The sequence below is a fragment of the Geospiza fortis genome, unplaced genomic scaffold, assembly GCF_000277835.1.
Source record: "Geospiza fortis unplaced genomic scaffold, GeoFor_1.0 scaffold95, whole genome shotgun sequence".
Classification (NCBI taxonomy): Eukaryota; Metazoa; Chordata; class Aves; order Passeriformes; family Thraupidae; genus Geospiza; species Geospiza fortis.
The window spans coordinates 5,019,537-5,037,102 of NW_005054333.1; the positions used below are offsets into that span (position 1 = coordinate 5,019,537).

The following is a 17,566-nucleotide window of genomic DNA, read 5'->3' on the forward strand; positions in this document are numbered from 1 at the left end:
GTTTCCTAAGAGTTAATGTGGTAGGGTTGGCAGCAGAAGGAAAAATCTCCCGTAAGGCTGCAGGGTCTGGTTGGAGTGAAGGGGATAATCCTGATGCTACATGCAGTGCAGGGGCTCCAGGTGAGCCCAGTGTAATGGGGAAGCAGCCAGGAATTACATGATTTACCAACAGATCAGTTTTTCTTGGATGGTGATGGTGGCAATTTAAAAGGGAAATATTAAAAAAAGAAGCTAAATAGTTGGTATGGACTGATGGGCTAGGGACAGATGGCTGGAGCTCAGGGACTTGCAGGAGGTATGGAGGGAGGAGTATCCAAGCTGCTCCAGGAAAGAGTTGAGTTAGTGTAAAAAGTCAGAGCTAATAGTGTGCTGCAGCAGTTGCCTGGAGTCATCCAGTGGGGTAGATTAATTTCCATCTCTGTGTTAGATCACCATTTTCAATCATGATTTAAATGAGCAACCAGGAAATCTGATTTAAGTTGACTTATCAAATTTTATATGTGTACTTTAGTTACCTTTCTGAAAACCTTAGAGTAGTCTGTACCTTTGCTTACACTGAATATATCTTTCTATTTATACAAGCATGCAATTTGCCATTTGCTTTGGGAAATGTATATTTTCCTTTTTCTGTTAAGAAATGATGAATGGTGCTTTTCTTATTTGCTTGATTAATTTTAACTTCTGATTTTCATCAGGCAACATTTGGATGGAAATTGGAATCCAATTAATGAACAAAACCAGCATTTAAAATTGTTTTCATTAGTTCAGTGTGCTGGATATAGACAAAAATTCCTTACCAACCTTGTTTTGTGACTAAAGCAGACTGATTTTTGCAAAAACAAAGCAAGTATTTTCAGTTATTTATGAACTGAACTAATTGTTTTGGTCACCATGCTTTTGAAGAATCTGTTTCTTATATCTTGGTTTCTGGAGCTCTTCTCTTAAAATACAAAACCCCTGAAAAAAAAGCCACAGAACCCCAAACCAACCTAGATGCTCCATTGAAGTGAATATCTCAGTGGTCTGTGTGCCACAGCTACACAAGACAAACTTCTCTTATTTGGGTGGACTAGCCATAAGCCCATAGTGCAAATATTGCTGAGGCTGAAGAGGTGGTGTGTGCATCACAGATACTGCAGATGGCTACTTGCAAATTAGGGTGGATGTATGGACTATAAATCTTGGTGAACCTAGGCTGCTACTCTAAAAGATTTTCTTTCTGCATTCCCATCAGTTCCCAGGGCTGGGCTGGCTTTGAATAAAATATTTTCTCATGTAGGAGGAGAAAATAAACTGAATGGGGAAGAAGAGAAAATTGTCCAGGAGACCTTACTCTCGTCAAAAAATATATACACATACATATTTTGGCTTTTAAATTGTAAGTATATATTTAAGCAGACTTGGCTATAAGGGAGTGAACGTTGAAGCTCAAATTTCACAGAGTGGGAAATCAGTTCCCTAAATTTAGTGCTTCTAACATATGTTTAAGGTCTAGGAATCTATTTCTGATATAACTCATGTTGGGAGTTCCTGGAAAGCTCTATGACTTATGTGGCATGGCATGGGTGAGATTAAATTATAGCTGATTTTCTTCCATCCTGAGATCCCCAGAAGCATCTGTAAGATTGATGGGTGGTGTAGTCATTGCATTATATTTTGATGTGTTTCTTTTGCAGGCTAGGTTTCCAGTAAATACAAAAGGACTTTAAAATTATTGTGGGTAAGGAGATGGACAGATAGCAATTTGAACTTGGTGTTGTGATACTCTCAAAAGCCTTATAGTTAGACTTGATTTCTGCCAGAAGAAAAAAGAAAGAGGACTATGGTTTTTGAGTGGTTAAAAATCAGCGTGTATTACATAATTTCTCTAAATCTTGTGTGATGTTATGCTGGAGATGAATTTGGTTATATGTATATGCCAATGTGGTACCCCAGACAAGAGTTAAAAAAATTCCAATGTATGAACAGCTGAATATTAACAGATTCTCCACTATTCCTTAAATATGTATCACTATTACACTAAAATGCAAGTTTAGCATTGAAGAACCTCAGTAACACACATAAATACTTATTTAAAAGTCCTTTAGGAGAAAATGAGTTGAAATGTATCAAAAAGTCAAAACTATGAGGAAGGATGGGAGGAAGGTGCTACAGTGAGGTGATTGCACAGTTAGAAAGGCACATGCACCATATCTTCTATCTTCATGGCACAGTTAGAAAGGCACATGTACCATATCTTCTGTCTTCTGTTGCCTTTGCTGCCCATGTTTTGTGTTTGAGGGTGAGGCAGCAAAAAGGAATTTCAGTGGTGGATTGAATCCAGCCAAGAAAGCGGCTTGAAATCAAGCTTTGGGAAGGAGAGGGGAAAACTGCTCAGCAGGCAGATGGGCAACAGAGGGAAGGCAGGAAATATATGCAAACAAAAATAATGAAGTTTGGTTTGTTTCTATGGTACAGAAATGTGTCTGGAGGTGGGTTTAGGTAGAAGATGTGTAAATTCTTGAAAACCAAGTCAATTACACGTTTGCTTCGCTGCAGTGTTGTAGTAATTAGCTGGAAGAGGCTGGCTGGAGAAGCATGTGGAAGGAAATCTTCAGCAGTGGATTTCTGCAGGAACTGGAGCACATTGAACAATTGAATGTAGGGGTCAAGAAGAGAGGAGCAAGCAAGGGGGGTGGATAAGCTGTCAGGACTGGAAGGAGGGATTGCCTCTACACCCAGTGCAATGGGTTCTTGCAACAAAACTGGAAAAGCCCAAATGCTTCATGAACTTGCAACCATTTAGAAATAGTTTTTTGAAGTGCTAAAATCAAGTGAGTACCTACAGTAGCATTTCCAAATTGCTGTAAATCTTGCTGGATTCACAGTGAACATGTAAAAAGACTTACTATGACAACACTCAGGATATTTGTAATAATAGGAGGAGAATATGAGTAATCTTCTGGAAACTGGTTTAACATATATACTGAAGTGACTGCATCTTTCATTACAAATATGTAGTTTTAGGGTGTAGTTTTGAGATAATTTTAAATTGATCTGTAGGCAGATTAAAAGAGGTGGTCCCACCTTTCCCCATTCTCTAATTGTTGTTACTTCCTCCCTTGGTCACAGACTGCCACTTGTGTGTTGCTCTGGTTATTTGGGTCAGGGACTTACTGCCTGCCTTAAAAACCAGCTGGATCTGCAAAGCTGCTGGCCTCAAAGCATGCAAGACAGTGGGGAGGCTGGGAGTGGAGGGCTGTGTCCATGTGGATTCAAACCAGCATGAAATGCCTCTGAATCCTAACGCCTTGTATGTGTGAAAACACAGGGTAAACTGTGCAACTGCTGCAATTGCCTCAAGTGTTTCTGTTCCCAATATCCTATTTTGGGGTTTCTTCACCTGATACATGGAGCTGTGCCTGGAATTTGTATCCCCTGAGGTTACAGTCGACTTGTGTTTACTGAAAATGAAGTGGTAAAACTTGGAAATGAGCATTTTGTTCAGATTTGTTTATGGCTAATGCAGTGGGACTTTGCCTTGAAAGACTTAACCTTGAAAGGAGTTCTGAAATTTAAAAATAAGCTGCGGGTGCTGTTTTTAGGATTGCATCTGCTTTTTGCTTTGTGTTGCATATAGCAGTGTGGGGCTTTTTCTGAAAATATCATAGAAAAAGCTTTTTAGGTGAGCTTCTCTATGTGCCTGTACCCTTATCAAAATACACAGCTGAGCAAAGCTCAATGAGCTTGGTTGGTCCCACATGCTCTGCTTGCTGGTGCTCAGTGCATGGTGGGCACTGAAAAAGCAAGGACAAGGATTGTCTGCATTGTCTCAAAATACCTCTGCACAAAAGGGCTTGTTGGCTTGTCTTAGTGAGGATGAGCAAAAAAATTTCAAAAATATGAGAGGGGTACACAGAGGAAGAAAAACTTCAGAAGGAGAGGTGTGTAGCGTCTTAAATACCTCCTAGTTCAAAGAGAGGCTTGTGTGAAATGCTTTTCAGGGGTAGCCCTGATGGAAGTGGATGGATCCATGGTCCAGTAGCATGGTGTGTACTTGATGGTGCTCCCTTCCTCTGAGACAGGCTCTTCTGGGGCTGCTAACAGAGCTGTGAGTTACTGTGGCAGATGCACCCCTGCAGTTTGATCACTGCTCCGCAGCACGTAGAGAGGATCTCGAGCATTCTGTCATGCTCTCCAGCTGGGGTGTCTGCATGGAAGCAATAGGAAGATGCAGTGATGCCTGATATCCAGTGGGTGCAATGCTGGGGTCCTCTCACTTTTCAGAAACACGGCGTTTAATTTACTAGCCTGTGTGAGGAATGCTGCCAGGGCTCCAACTGTTGCATAATGTTACACAGGAGGAATCACTGGCAGATTTCAAGCTGGCTATCATTCCAGATCACTCCCACACAAAGGAAATTGTAGCATATATGTAACTCTGAGGCTTTTTGTACTGTTCTCAGCAAAATCTAAAATTAAAACTATAACTGGGAAACTAGAAAGAGTTTGCCTGCTCAGGCTGTAGTAGCCTCTTTCTGCTTGTAGTAGCCTCATTTGCAGGGTCTTGCCCCTGGAAGAGAATCCAGACAGCTACAGGTAAGAGTGAAAGCCTCACAAAGAAGCAGCTCCTCAATTGTTTTTTAAAGTTCTATGCATTAAAATTGTGAGTATTTTATACAAGATGAAAGAATCCTCTTTTGGCTCAAAATGGTTTTGTTGTTCTGTGGATTTTGTGGTTCCCAAAAAAAGCCAGACCCTTAATACTCAGACATCACAGGGGGGAAATCTTATTTCCCCCTCATTTCCATGCATGCCTGTTCTGTACCCATTTTCCTGTCAGTCTGATTCATAATGTTCAAAAACATTCACTGCATTTTTCCTTCTTCCCCACAGCAACAGCCCGAGTCTGAAACTGTTCATCTGTTCATCCCAGCCTTGGCAGTTGGAGCTATTATTGGCAAGCAGGGACAGCACATCAAACAACTTTCTCGTTTTGCAGGCGCATCTATTAAGGTATTATTACACCAGCTATAACTTTCTGCCTATTCTACATGACACTTTCAGCAAGTTTGCACAAGCTGTGCTTTCCTGAACATCCTCCCCCACTCCATGCTTAGAATATGATGTGATAAATAGTACATTTGTTTATAAATCATCTTTTAATCTTCCCTGAGACAAGATAATTAGAAGCATGTTTTCAGACGTCTCCTGAGGTGTGAAATATAAGCTGCAAAGAAAACTACTTTGGTGGTCTTAGAAACAGACTTGTGCCTTAATGATGCAGTGCTTAAATGTTTTCTCTTTGCTTTAGGTAAGGTGAAAATTGGTGGGGTAAATTCCCCTTCTAAACACAGCAGCCCAGTTGAAGTCCCTACTCTCGTGGCTGCCCCTGTTCTGTGCCAGATGGATTGGGTTGGGCTGCCAAGCTCAAATGGCTCCATGCTGAATTGTTGGTGGTGGAACTTCACCCATGTGCTGCTCCAAGCTCCTGGGGCCAGTCAGTCCTCAAACAGCACATTTACCTTCATGTTATCAGGTTTAGCATCCAGCTGTTTGTGTATTGACCATCTCAGTGTAGCTAAGAACAGCATGGTCTGCAGAGGCTGACCTCTAACAGAAGCTTGAGTTTCAGTCAATTTGGTGAAATCTTTCTTGGCTGTCTACAGGGGTTAGTACCAGTTGCAGTCATAGGAAGGCCCTGACTTTTGGCCACTAATGCCCTTGTAACCACAAGTGTCTTCTCTAAATGCTTGAACACATTTTTCTTACAAATAATATCTTCTGCTGTTTTATGCTGTAAAGATAATGTTTTGGCCTTAATTAAAAAAATCTTAGAGAACAGTGCATTTAAAGTACAGTGTGCAGCTTTAGTATGATGTTATGGACATTTTACTGCACAGATAAAACAAATGTTTTCTTCTCAGCCCTCTTTGTGTTTCAATGGAATGATGTGTTTAGTGAGTGCTATGGCAGGGATCTGCCAGGAGTCTGGGGCACAGGGCAGGAGCTGGCTATGCGGAGTTTAATTTGGTGAAGCTGAGCTTGGCTTGGAAGGTGTTCATCTAAGTATACAGAGCAAAATAATTGGGGAACCCTGATGAATGAGTCTTGTGTGTGGTTTGCCTAGTGCTGATCTGTTTTACTGGCCAGTCAACCAATGACACACTGCCCAACTCCATCCTTTTTTTGATCAGAATGTTAAATAGTTATACTACCCAGATGGTTTATATTAATTGAGCACTAATATCCATGTTTTTAGGGGAAAAATTAAACAGGAGAAAGTGAGAAGTGTCAATATTTCTTTATCAAATCTGTCTTTCATGGGGCTGTGATGCATCACACGTATTTCCTCTTCCCCTCTCCATTCCTGCAGCTTGTATCTAAAGTTTAAGCAGTGTATGGAAGGTACTGCTAGGTGGAGAGAGAAATGTGAAACAACCTGGACCTCCAAGAACCCGCCCAAACTAGTTCTTCAGTTGGACCTTGGAAGAGAGTTTAGTGGAAAGGGAGTTTCCAGTATTTCCCATGCATCTGGCTAACAGTGGCCTCAGGCTTCCTCTACTGGCTGGCACCCCTCTACCCCATGCATTTAACATTTCTGCCTTAATTTAAATTCAGACAAAAGTTTTCTCAAGCTCCGGTCTTTTGTTCCTTCTATAGGAATAAAGTAAAGATGCTTTTTTTGTGAAAACATGATTAAATCTTAACAAAAGTACACAGATTCGGGGTATGCTTGCAAAATTGGCATGCTGCATGTGTACGTATTTATTAAAATAAAGCAACTTAACCTGTAATCTGGCAGAACAATGTGGAGCATCAGGCTTGCTTCTGTGTGGAAGTATTAAATATGGCAACTGGTAAATTATTCAAAACTTCTAAACTTCCCTCATGTTGAAATGGGACCACTTCTACTTGCCCTCTGTCATAACTTCGGAACAAAATGATAAATTGTGAATCAAGGAATCTGTGTAAGAGTTGGAGGAAGTGCTGCCTAACTTCCTACTTGCCAAACTGCAGTAACCATACTTTGTGGAGGAAGTAAGTCTGTGCATAATGCTTGTTTTGAGTTGTGCTGTAGCTTGCTACAGCTGAAAGCCTTTTACATCCTCTTGCATCTCCTCTGTGCTCATGCTGAGCTTTGTAGATCTGGTGAAACTCATAACCCACGATGCAAGACTAAACTGCAGATGCACTGGGGTTCTGTATGAGGCTGCAGCGTCCAGCCTCTCACCTCAGAGGTGAACATGGCACTTGCTGAGCTCAGGTTGTGTCCCAGTGCTGCTTGGAAATGCAGGCTCAGTGTAGGACTCCAGACTCAAGTATTCAGCAAAAGAGCCAGCCAGAGATTTGAGCTGTCTTTTGCCCACCCTGTGCTGCTGAGGTGGTTAAAAATTGCTCCTTGGTTAAAAATTTCTTGCAGAGCAGTCCTTCCTGATGAAAGCTTGGTTTGGGTGTATAAAGTTGTCAGTTTGTGGCTTGGCATATAAAAGATTGTTTTCTGGTTAGGAATGAAAAGTTATTTAATCTCAGAAGTTAAATTCACCACTTGTATACTATTTGTATGCATATAACTACTTTTTCCAAGGGCAGACAGACAAAATTAACACCTATTCTTAGGTGTTAGAGAATTAGAATTCTCTTAGAATTCTCTTAGGTTACTCCTTCAGACATTGAAATGTTAGTTGGTATATGTTTATTTTGCAGCCCTCAGCCATGTTTTACTCCAGCTTTTGAGAATAGAATATGCGAGGATAAAATCAAAGCAAGATATGTCCCAGAACATTTAGACACATATCGGATGTAATGAAGGCTTGATGGAAAATATTTTTCCTAAAATTTTAATGAAGGTGCTGGTGTTTGTTAAGAAAACTAGAGGTGACTGAGAGACAAACCTGTCCAGTTTACACAAATGACAATTGTCAGGCTGAGTTCTGTTCAGTCAGCTGCCTCTAAATGTGCCCTGGAATTTTGCCCCTCTAAAATACTTTTTCCAAAGAATGAATGGATTTAGTCTGTGCTTGTTCTTACAACGTCATGTCATATAAATGTACTGCTGTAAAATTAATGTGTATTTTTAGATCTATCCAATTGGAATTCATAAATAATGAAAAATAGATATGCAAACCAGATAACTAGTATGTAATGCCTTCTCCATCTTAGGGTACAATATGAATAATGTTATAAACTTTCCTTAGCAAAATTCTTCAGTGAAAATTATGCCTGGTGACTGGTAATTTGTCTGAAATAAACTACAGCTGTTAAATATGAATAACATCCCTATGCCAACAGCTGAGATGAAATTCTGTAGTGTTTAATATATTGCTCATTCAACAGCAGCTATGTAATACTAGATGCAACAATGCAAATGTCAGTTGTGATAAACAAAAGATTCATTCGGAATGTCAGAGGCTAGCTTGAATTATTCAATGCCACTGGAGTCTGGGAAAAACACCCACAGAAATCTTACTGTTGTGGTGACATGAACTGCTAAAGACCCTACAGGCATCTCTGTCTCAGCTCTGGTGGAGCTTAATTTTTATTTGGGTCACACATTGTCCAGTATAGAGGAATGTTTTGGATCTGATTAGTTACAACAGTAAAGTGATCTTCTGTTCTCAGGGGAATGGATGAGAGCTTTTGCTAATGAGCAAAACTTGTTAGAAAGACTATTCAAGCTAGTGGGTAGGGATGAGAATCTCAGTTTATTAACCAGATTTGTCTTTTTGAAGGCTACATGTCTTACACCACTCACAGCCACATGAAACCGCCGTGTGGGATTCTGCCATGTGTAGATGAGTAGCTGTGTCTTTAATTTTCAAAAGTAAATTTGCTCATGGTGGTTTAGCCAGTTTCTCCATATTTCATTACAGCTAATTAATGCACTTTAAAGAGAACAAACCCGTCATGACTGAAGTGTGATGCTGCTGCTGTAACGAATAATTTTTCACTCCTGAACAGAATGTGAGACTGAAATGGGGAGGAGGTGGCTTTAAACTATTCCTTCAAAAGACAGCTACCAATAGCTATGTTTATCCATTTCAGATTGCCCCTGCTGAAGGACCAGATGCTAAGCTGAGAATGGTTATCATCACTGGACCTCCAGAAGCTCAGTTCAAGGTACAACATAGAAAAACTTGTCAGTATGTAGTGGCCTTTGGATCCTAAGGGACAATATTGAAAAACTAAACTCTTGGTTCCCAGCGCACTTTATTCAGAATTTTAGTAAATACTTGAGTTTTGCTTTCCTTCTGCTGGAAGGTCTCATAAGAATATGAGTGATACAGTACTATTAGAGGCCACATTCTGGTGACCAGAAATCTCATGTGTGTTTCATGTAAGTAAAATCAGATCTAGCATAAAAATATGGCCATATTACATTCCTAAATGTCTCTTCTATCTACAAGCACCTTTGAGTTGAGTCTTTTAATCTGTCTTGGTATGTGCAACAGTTTTGTGTGCTTAATTGAAATAACAAAGCTGACAAGATGAAATTGAGTCTTCCCAGGTTGCTGTTTTGTGCCAAATGGAAAATGCGTTTTGGGTAGCTCTACAGATAAATGTAAGATTTCTAATTGTATTTCCACTGCAACTATAAGGAGATACTCAACCTGATTATCCCATCTGTGTTCAAATTAAGTTCCAGAGTGGCCTTCTGCCTTAAATGTCAAGGGATAAATCTAGTTACCCCAAAGGAGTTGACTGTGCTAGGAGTGATGCAGGCAGCTCAGTGCAGCAGCCTGGCATCATCACAGATGTGGCCTGGAGCATGTAGAAAGTCACTTGAGAGTTTGTATCCTGGCTTAGTTTTCTTGCCTGTTCACATTTTTGACTTTGTATTTTTACTTCAGGGCATCTTGCAAGGAGGAGGTGCACAAACTTCAGGGATATCAGTTTCATTAATGCCTTTAGGATTTTTGCAAAATTATCAGGGCAGGTATTTTGCAGTGGTAATTACAAACTTAGATGCATTTGGGATTGTTGCTCAATTACCATATGCACTTGAGACACTATTGAAGGCAAAGCATGACTAGGAAGCTCTGTGTCCTTGATATTTTCTGTGTGCTTGTGGGCTTGGCCACATGTACTCTTATGGTCTGGGGTCAGCAAAAGGTCAGATACTGACCAGATATCAGTGGACTTACCCTCAAGGAGTAGCATGCCAAAGGAAATTTGGGCATCCTTTATCCTGACTTTTCATGTAGGCAAAGGCTTGTCCTCTGGTTTCCTCCCCAAGATAAACTGGGAGTCTCACAGGGCTCTTCTGGAAGCTCTTCTCTCCAACCTGACTCCTGCAAGGAGGAAAGTGTCCCTTTTCTGCACCTCATATGTAGTTTAACACCACATCAATCAGTCATACTTTACACTTGAGCTCTGCTTGCAAAGATGCATCAGCATAGTAGCACAGTCAATGCTCCTGGGCTATGCTGGTCTTATGAAGGAAAGGGATTATCCCTCGGGGCTTTATTCAGCTCCAGACCTTTTAGCTTCTCTTTGAGCAATGCCCTCTTGACTGGGATGGGCAGAGGCAGAGCTCAGTCCTTCCTTTGATCACCACCATTAACCTGAAGCTGGCCTTAGGGCCAGGTCCACACTTCATTAGTGCTCTGATTAAGAAGGGTCTCCCCTCCTGGGACAGTGGTTGTTGGGGCACCAAGAATGTAAACTGATGCTCAACAGTCTGGAGAGGGAATAGCTGCTGCTCAGATGGGTAATGAGCTCTGGGAGAGGCAGTGTTATCCCAGAGCCCGTGACTTTGGCATCCTTTCCTTGCTCCATCGTGCTCTGCTCTCTGTGATTCCTGTCCCCAGTAGCTGCAGTGGCTACAGCCTTTTCCTCCTGTGCTGCTGCAGCCTGGGGATGTTGCAGTGTGCAGGGCCAGTTGTTAGCAAGGCAATGGGAAGGAGCATGGCACTGTTCAGAGCCTCTGCTGCAGTGCTCCCTAGAGCTCTGGCATCCCTGTGACACCACTGTCCATGCATGGCTGTGCTGCCTTGGATCTGGGATCTATGAAAGTGAAGGGGAATCTAGGGTAGACAAGATATTTCAGACATCATTTTACTGTGCAGGGGCTTGCAGCCCAGTTAGGTTGTTTCCTTTCCTAAAGACCTTTTCAAGAACTGAGAGATTGGAGATGTTGGAAGAGCATGTACTATCTTTTTTATAAAGAAGTCCACATCCCATCTTTCTTTATAATTCACCAGTAATGTATGTTCATTTGAAGCATCTAGGAGCCAAAGAGTAGAAGATTTGGTTACCACTTCTCACAAATTCACTGAATATGGCTGTGAATAAGGAAATAAATGTGTTTAAAAATCAGCAAATCTACAACCTTACTCTCAGTGGGCATTCTTCTTGCTATCTGGCACTTGTGTGCTTCCCAGAAAAAGGAACTGTGTGTTGGTTGAAATAATACTGTTCCCATGGAACTATTTAGATCTGGGCAGTTTGTTTCTTTACTTTGGAAATTTGAGCAAGTGCAAAATTTATTTATTTTTAAACAATATGCTGTAATGGATTGTAAAAGCAAGCTCTTTGCTTCAATTAGAGTCTTTAGACCATGACTTGTTGGGGGTGTTGTGGCTTTTTTAGTTTAGCATCTTAAAAGAATGGGTTCCTGAATCAATTAGTTGCATTTTGTGCTTCTGGGTGTAATAAAAAATTTGGGATTGTTGTTCTGCCTGACAGTTCTTCTCTCCACTACTCTTTACCTCTACAGAAATGTGGTAGTTTCTTTTAAAAGCAGTATTTCTACTGAAAAGCATAATAATAATCATGATCTCTGTTAAATTGCTGTGTGGTTCCCTGGTTTGTCAAGCAATCTTAGAAGTTGAACACTGGTACTTCCTAGCTTGGTACAAAGACTTCTTTTAGAAAAGTAGTGTATTTATTAGGGAAAACACTTTATCAGGATTATGTACTAAGAATTCACCTTTCTGTGGAATTTCTTGATGTTAACTAGATTCCAAGAAGAACATTCTCTAACTGAAAGCAATTTTGCAGGCTCAAGGGAGAATCTATGGAAAACTTAAAGAAGAAAATTTCTTTGGACCTAAAGAAGAAGTGAAACTTGAAGCTCATATAAAAGTGCCATCCTATGCTGCTGGTAGAGTTATTGGTAAAGGAGGCAAAACAGTAAGTAGCTGAAATAAAATCCTCAGTGTTGCTCAGTTATGTTTCATATTCAGTGTGTATATACACATAAAGCTTAAACTTTAGCTAAACTAATTCTTTGATGTTACATTAAAGCAGGAGCTGTTTTCTTAGCTGTACTTGTTACATTTTCCTTTCTTCTGCTGTGGAGTTGAAGCCAATCTTAGAATGATTTATTTCATTTCTAAATAAGTGGTAGGAATTTAAGACATGTTCAGACCTCAATATTACCAAAAAAAGCATACCTATCTTTGTTTCAATTAAATTGATGGCATTTCTTAAGCTCAGTTTGTTGTATAAAATAACATCACTGAGATTTTTTAATCCTAAAAAGGTGCTGGTGCTCTGCTGGTGCTCAGGTATTTTCATATGGTGTTAAGTCAGGAGCTAGATGATATTTGCAAAGACTTGGTTCAGTCTTGGGGGTCCATCCTGAGTGCAACAGGGTCTTTAGGTCAAGTGTCAGGAGGCAGTGTGGCCTCTTCCCTTACTTGCAGTGGCAAGAGGCTTAAGGACAAACATGTCTGAGAAGTTGCTCATCTACAACTTTAATTACACAGTGATAAGCATTTCTAAAATAAAATAGTTTTAATGAGACAAAGACTCTAACCTCACCTCTACTTAACATGATGGAAGGCTAATAAGCTGCTGAAAATAATTTGAACAAATTTTCCCAGAATTTCTCACTTGCTCAGTCTGAAGTTCTCTATATTGTTTAGGCTTTTGAAGGAAAAACATATAAATACTCTGGCATTTTTCTTCCCTATATTGTATGATTTTTCTGACCTTACACTTTTAAACTCAACTGTAAATACTGTGGCATCTATTTGCTTTTTTAAAGTCATGTATTTAACACCTTCTGTGTGTTGTATTTAGTCTTTAAAACACTTCTTCAAACCCAGAGGACTGGTGCTAATTTATGTTAAGAGACACAAGAGGCTCAGCTTGCAGAGTGCACACTGCTGCATAAAGATGCTTTCTGTTAGTGAGTGGTTTAAAAAAGTGCAGCTTAGAGGATGATGTTTCAATGGTCGGTGTCTTTGAGGCTTGCTGGTTGTATAACATTTGTTAGTTTAAAGTTTTCTGACTTCTACTATTTGTTTATAGGTAAATGAGCTTCAAAACTTGACAAGTGCAGAAGTTGTAGTCCCTCGTGACCAGACACCTGATGAAAATGATCAGGTGGTTGTGAAAATAACTGGTCACTTCTATGCATGCCAGGTAGGAGGACTGCAATGATTTTCTGTATTTGCCTTGATATTTCCATGGTCTTTCTTTTATAGCCATGTGCAGGAGCCAAGGGATGGAAGACCTTTGCTCAGGATACAGCAAGCAGTGCTTGCCAGGCTCCTCTGGTTGTCTTGCTGCAATAAACTTTCCTCATGCCTGTGAGAGAGATTTATAACAATACTGCACATTCACATATGCAAAACAGTCTCCTTAAATTCTTCTGTCAATTTATGCGGGCTCTGGCACTGCTAAAACTTTGCCAAAACCAAAAGAAAACCCAAGTTGTGATTGGGCTGAAATTCAGAAGGAACAGAGACACAAGCCATACCATAGTATCTGGAAAGAATACACCCAGATATGTAATTCATCCACATTGCCCACTCTGTTGATATAATATCATAAAGAAAAGGATCACAAGATTCCTTCCTTCACTTAATGCAGACTCATTCCTTTTGATACTTTGCTGCAGGTGACTTGTAGTTCAGAAAGGAGATGGGGGGGCTGGGAAGTCCTGTAAGTCTGACCTGGTTACCCTAGTGTATTAAAAAATTGTACCCTCTTCATTACAACAGTGGTTCTTATAAAACATTTGTATTTCCAGAGGAGTAAAATTAAGGCTGTACCTTCAATAATGTCAACATTGGTAGTCATCTACCTATTCTCATGGTTTATATACTACAGATGAGAAAACTGACCATGCAAGTAGTTGTGGTAGGTTGAAAAGAGAAGAAAAATTAAAATTTAGGCTGTACATCATGATTAACCTCAAGTGTATTTTAATTAACAAGTAATCTAGTCAGTACTAGAAATTTAGTCATTCCAGATTTTCCTAATCCCAGTAGCGTCTCTTGTTGGTTGTAAACAGCTGTCACTGCAGCATAGCATCATGATGGGTTGTTTCTTCTTCTTTGTGTCCTTCAGCTTGCTCAGAGAAAAATTCAGGAAATACTGGCTCAGGTAAGAAGGCAGCAGCAACAGCAAAAAACATTGCAAAGCGGACAGCCTCAGCCAAGACGGAAATAAAGGTTTAGGAAATGGCCCATCAGAGACAGATGCCAGACCAAAGACAGACTGTGTGACAGAGAGACAGGTGGTGAGCACCTGTTGAAGTTTTATGCAGAAGATCCACCAAGCCAATCACCTGTTCGAGGACCAGGCAACCGTTGAACGCTGTCTCTGAGAATGTATTCTTTAGGCTCTCTCAAACTTTTGAAACCCAGCTTTAAAATAAGGACCCCTTCACTTCCCTTTTGTTCTATTCTCACAATTTAACATAAACTCGTTAGTCTTTTTTATTGTTCTTATTATTCCCCAACAACTTTAGAACTTGGTTTAATGAAGCTTTCTCTTCTGAGTTCACTGGTTAAAAAAAAAGAAAAGAAAAAACCAACAAAAAAAAAAAGAAAAGGCATTGCTCTTATAGGTCCAGTTGTAAAAGAATAAACACATTTGGAGGGTGGGATTGTGGGTGGGCTAGGGTTAGAGCAAGGGTATTGACAAGAGTTTAAGTGTTAGTCCCAATGTTGAAACAAGTGGCATTTTTTAAAAAGAATTTGGTTGCATTTTTACATAACACTGCCATGAATAACCTAAGGGAAGTGTTGAATGGTGTTGGCCAGGGCATAAAAAGATAAATATGCATTTTACTAAACTACCTCAGGCATTTAGTACCTCAATGAGAAATTGTTCCTTTTTTGCTTTTTTTTTGGTATTTTGTATACTTTATAAAGCTAATAGTTCTTGAGCATTTTATTTTTTTAAAAAAAATTAAAATTTGATCAGCCACCAGCCAGGAGTACTACAGACTTATCGGGGAAAAATATAGTAGAGCACTTCTAGCTGCTGGCTGATGGGAGTAAGGTGGGTAAAAAAAACACAGCCTCAGATTTCCTGAGGGCTTCAACACCATCATTTGTTTAAAAAAAATTTCAATGAATGTTCAAAAGATAGTGAATGATGCCAACATTCTGATAGCAGCAATGCCGTTTAGTTTTCTTTTAAGATGGGATGAAAAAGTTTGTGACGGTACTTTTTTGGGAACAGGACAAGGAAGTGATGGCAAGAGGCTGGGGTTGGGGGAAAAATTTAGAAGGCTGCAAGAGGCTGAATTTTTTTTTTGTGCTACTTGATTGAATGCATGAACCCTTTGTGCCTTTGACCATCACTACCTAATAATGCTACATTTAACCATTTGCAGCCCATTTGGACTTTGCCATTTTGTTCAAAGAGCAAGCTTCATCTTCAGTTTGATAGAACACTTGATCTGCTGGAGCATTTTTTTGAGGCCAGGAGGGTCTCTGCTGTCTGCAGATCACATCATACTGCTTTCAGTTACCACGATGGGGGAAGGTCAAACAGTGTTTGATCACATTGAAAGATAATGAAAGGCTAAGTTTACATATCCAGCCGCTGTTATGGGCCACACTAAGCCACTTTGAAGGTTTTGAAAATGATTACAAGAAAAAAAACAAACAAAACAACAACCTCTCTAGCCTGGCTTATAATAGATGCAGCAGGATTTATGCACATTCTGCAACCAACCATTAGAGGAGAACAAAAAAAAATGTCAAAAGGCAGGGATAACAGGAAAGTTACCAAATTTTTAAATTTCCAAATGTAATTTGAATGATGATTGTGGTAATAGTGACACATTCAAGTTTCTACAATAAACTTCAGTCTACCTCAGTTTAAGAAAAAAAAAATGTGGCAACACATGGTGCATAAAGACTGCTGTGTGTGTGTGTGCGCGTGCGCGCCTGTGTGTGTGTGGTCGACAGAGCCATGCTATTACCTCTGAACCTTTTTTTGTGATGTTTTTTGTGCATGAGATGATCAGAATCACCATGCTGCACTGATTTGAGGGGCACAGCGAGCAAAAACATTTGTTTCATCATTTTGTTATCTACCTCTTAGGTTCATGTTGAAATAGAGGCATTACTACATAGACTAGATAATTTTCCCAAAGATCATTGTTGTACAGATTAGATAATTTTGAAAATGGTCTGAAGTGTTTTTCCTGCATCTCTTCTTTACTAATTGGTTTAAAAACCACAAACTTATGTTGTAGTTTTAGCAAAGAAAAATGAGTTTCTTTTCCTTTTTTGACAGTGACCTTCATCTAGCCTTTAGGATAATTTTTTTTTTCTTACAATGAATTTAAAATTACTGAAGTATGGAAAGTACATAGCATTTTAATTTTTGTTGAGGCTTAAGTCAGTCGGACGTTCCTTTCTTAACATTTGAGAAGGATTTGACTTCATTATTTTCCATTAAAAATTACTTTACAGATAGGCGCTGCATTTACATCTGCTGATTTAAATACTGTCATCTCTCTTAAATTTCTAGACTTAATATGGTATCTCATGTTTTTCTTTTCAATTGAGACTTGGTAATTTGGAGTATTTGGGAATAGCTAGAAAGTAAATACTGTAAATGATTTCAATATCCAGAAAGTATGGATCATTTTTCATCTGTAATGTGCCCCCCAATGCAGCTCTACTTGCCAGATGCCTCTGAATGGAATAAAGAGTTTAACTCCTATCATCAGATAAAGTTGTGTGGTGTTTTTTTAAATTATTGAGGCATAGGGACAGACAGTCCCAAGTACTTGCAGTGCTTTGATCAAGTTGCTTTTCTGTCCATAATAACTGGATAAGGATGAGCAGTAACCTACAGGTATTCATTCCACAGCTGCTAGGACAGCCAGGTTACAATGTTTGCACTTCCCAAAACAAGCTGTGACTTCTGTGGCTCGTAATTAATCTCCCTCCCATCTAACAATGCCTTATAGTCTGTAGGACAGCCCATGCTTCATGGTTTGCCTTGCACCATTCACTTGGGTTCATTTGCTGTGGAAAGAATGTGGACTTGTCAGTACTGACTGTCAGGACAAACATGAGGAGATTAGAAATGCAGTAATTTTTTTTGGGGCGGGGGCGTGGGGGAGAGGGGAGGCAGTTTTTTTTTTACCCAGGCTTTACTGTGGTAGTCTTGGAATGATGAAGCTTTGTCATCAATGTGGCCCTAGAAGCTTGGACAGGCAGAACCAGTCACACAGGCAAACAAATGTGCTGGTAACCTCTCACCCCTACCATGACCACCCAAACACACCACTTACCAGTACGGTGGTATCACCTCTCCATTTACATCCTTGTTAACATTATTTGGAGTAAAATGAGACCAGATGTTTAACTGAATGCTTACA

The 17,566-nt window shown here is 39.8% G+C and overlaps 1 protein-coding gene across 1 annotated transcript in view; it reads left to right on the forward strand.

Moving 5' to 3' along the window:
* Positions 1-16,914, forward strand: part of IGF2BP3 (insulin like growth factor 2 mRNA binding protein 3) — an 87,874-nt gene extending 70,960 nt beyond the window's left edge. Inside the window, exons 9-13 of the mRNA XM_031057621.1 lie at positions 4,876-4,995; positions 9,025-9,099; positions 11,983-12,114; positions 13,240-13,353; positions 14,284-16,914. Coding sequence (XP_030913481.1) covers positions 4,876-4,995; positions 9,025-9,099; positions 11,983-12,114; positions 13,240-13,353; positions 14,284-14,385 — 543 coding nt within the window. The 3' untranslated portion in view covers positions 14,386-16,914. The remainder of the gene's footprint in view (positions 1-4,875; positions 4,996-9,024; positions 9,100-11,982; positions 12,115-13,239; positions 13,354-14,283) is intronic.
* The last annotated feature ends 652 nt before the right edge of the window (positions 16,915-17,566 follow it).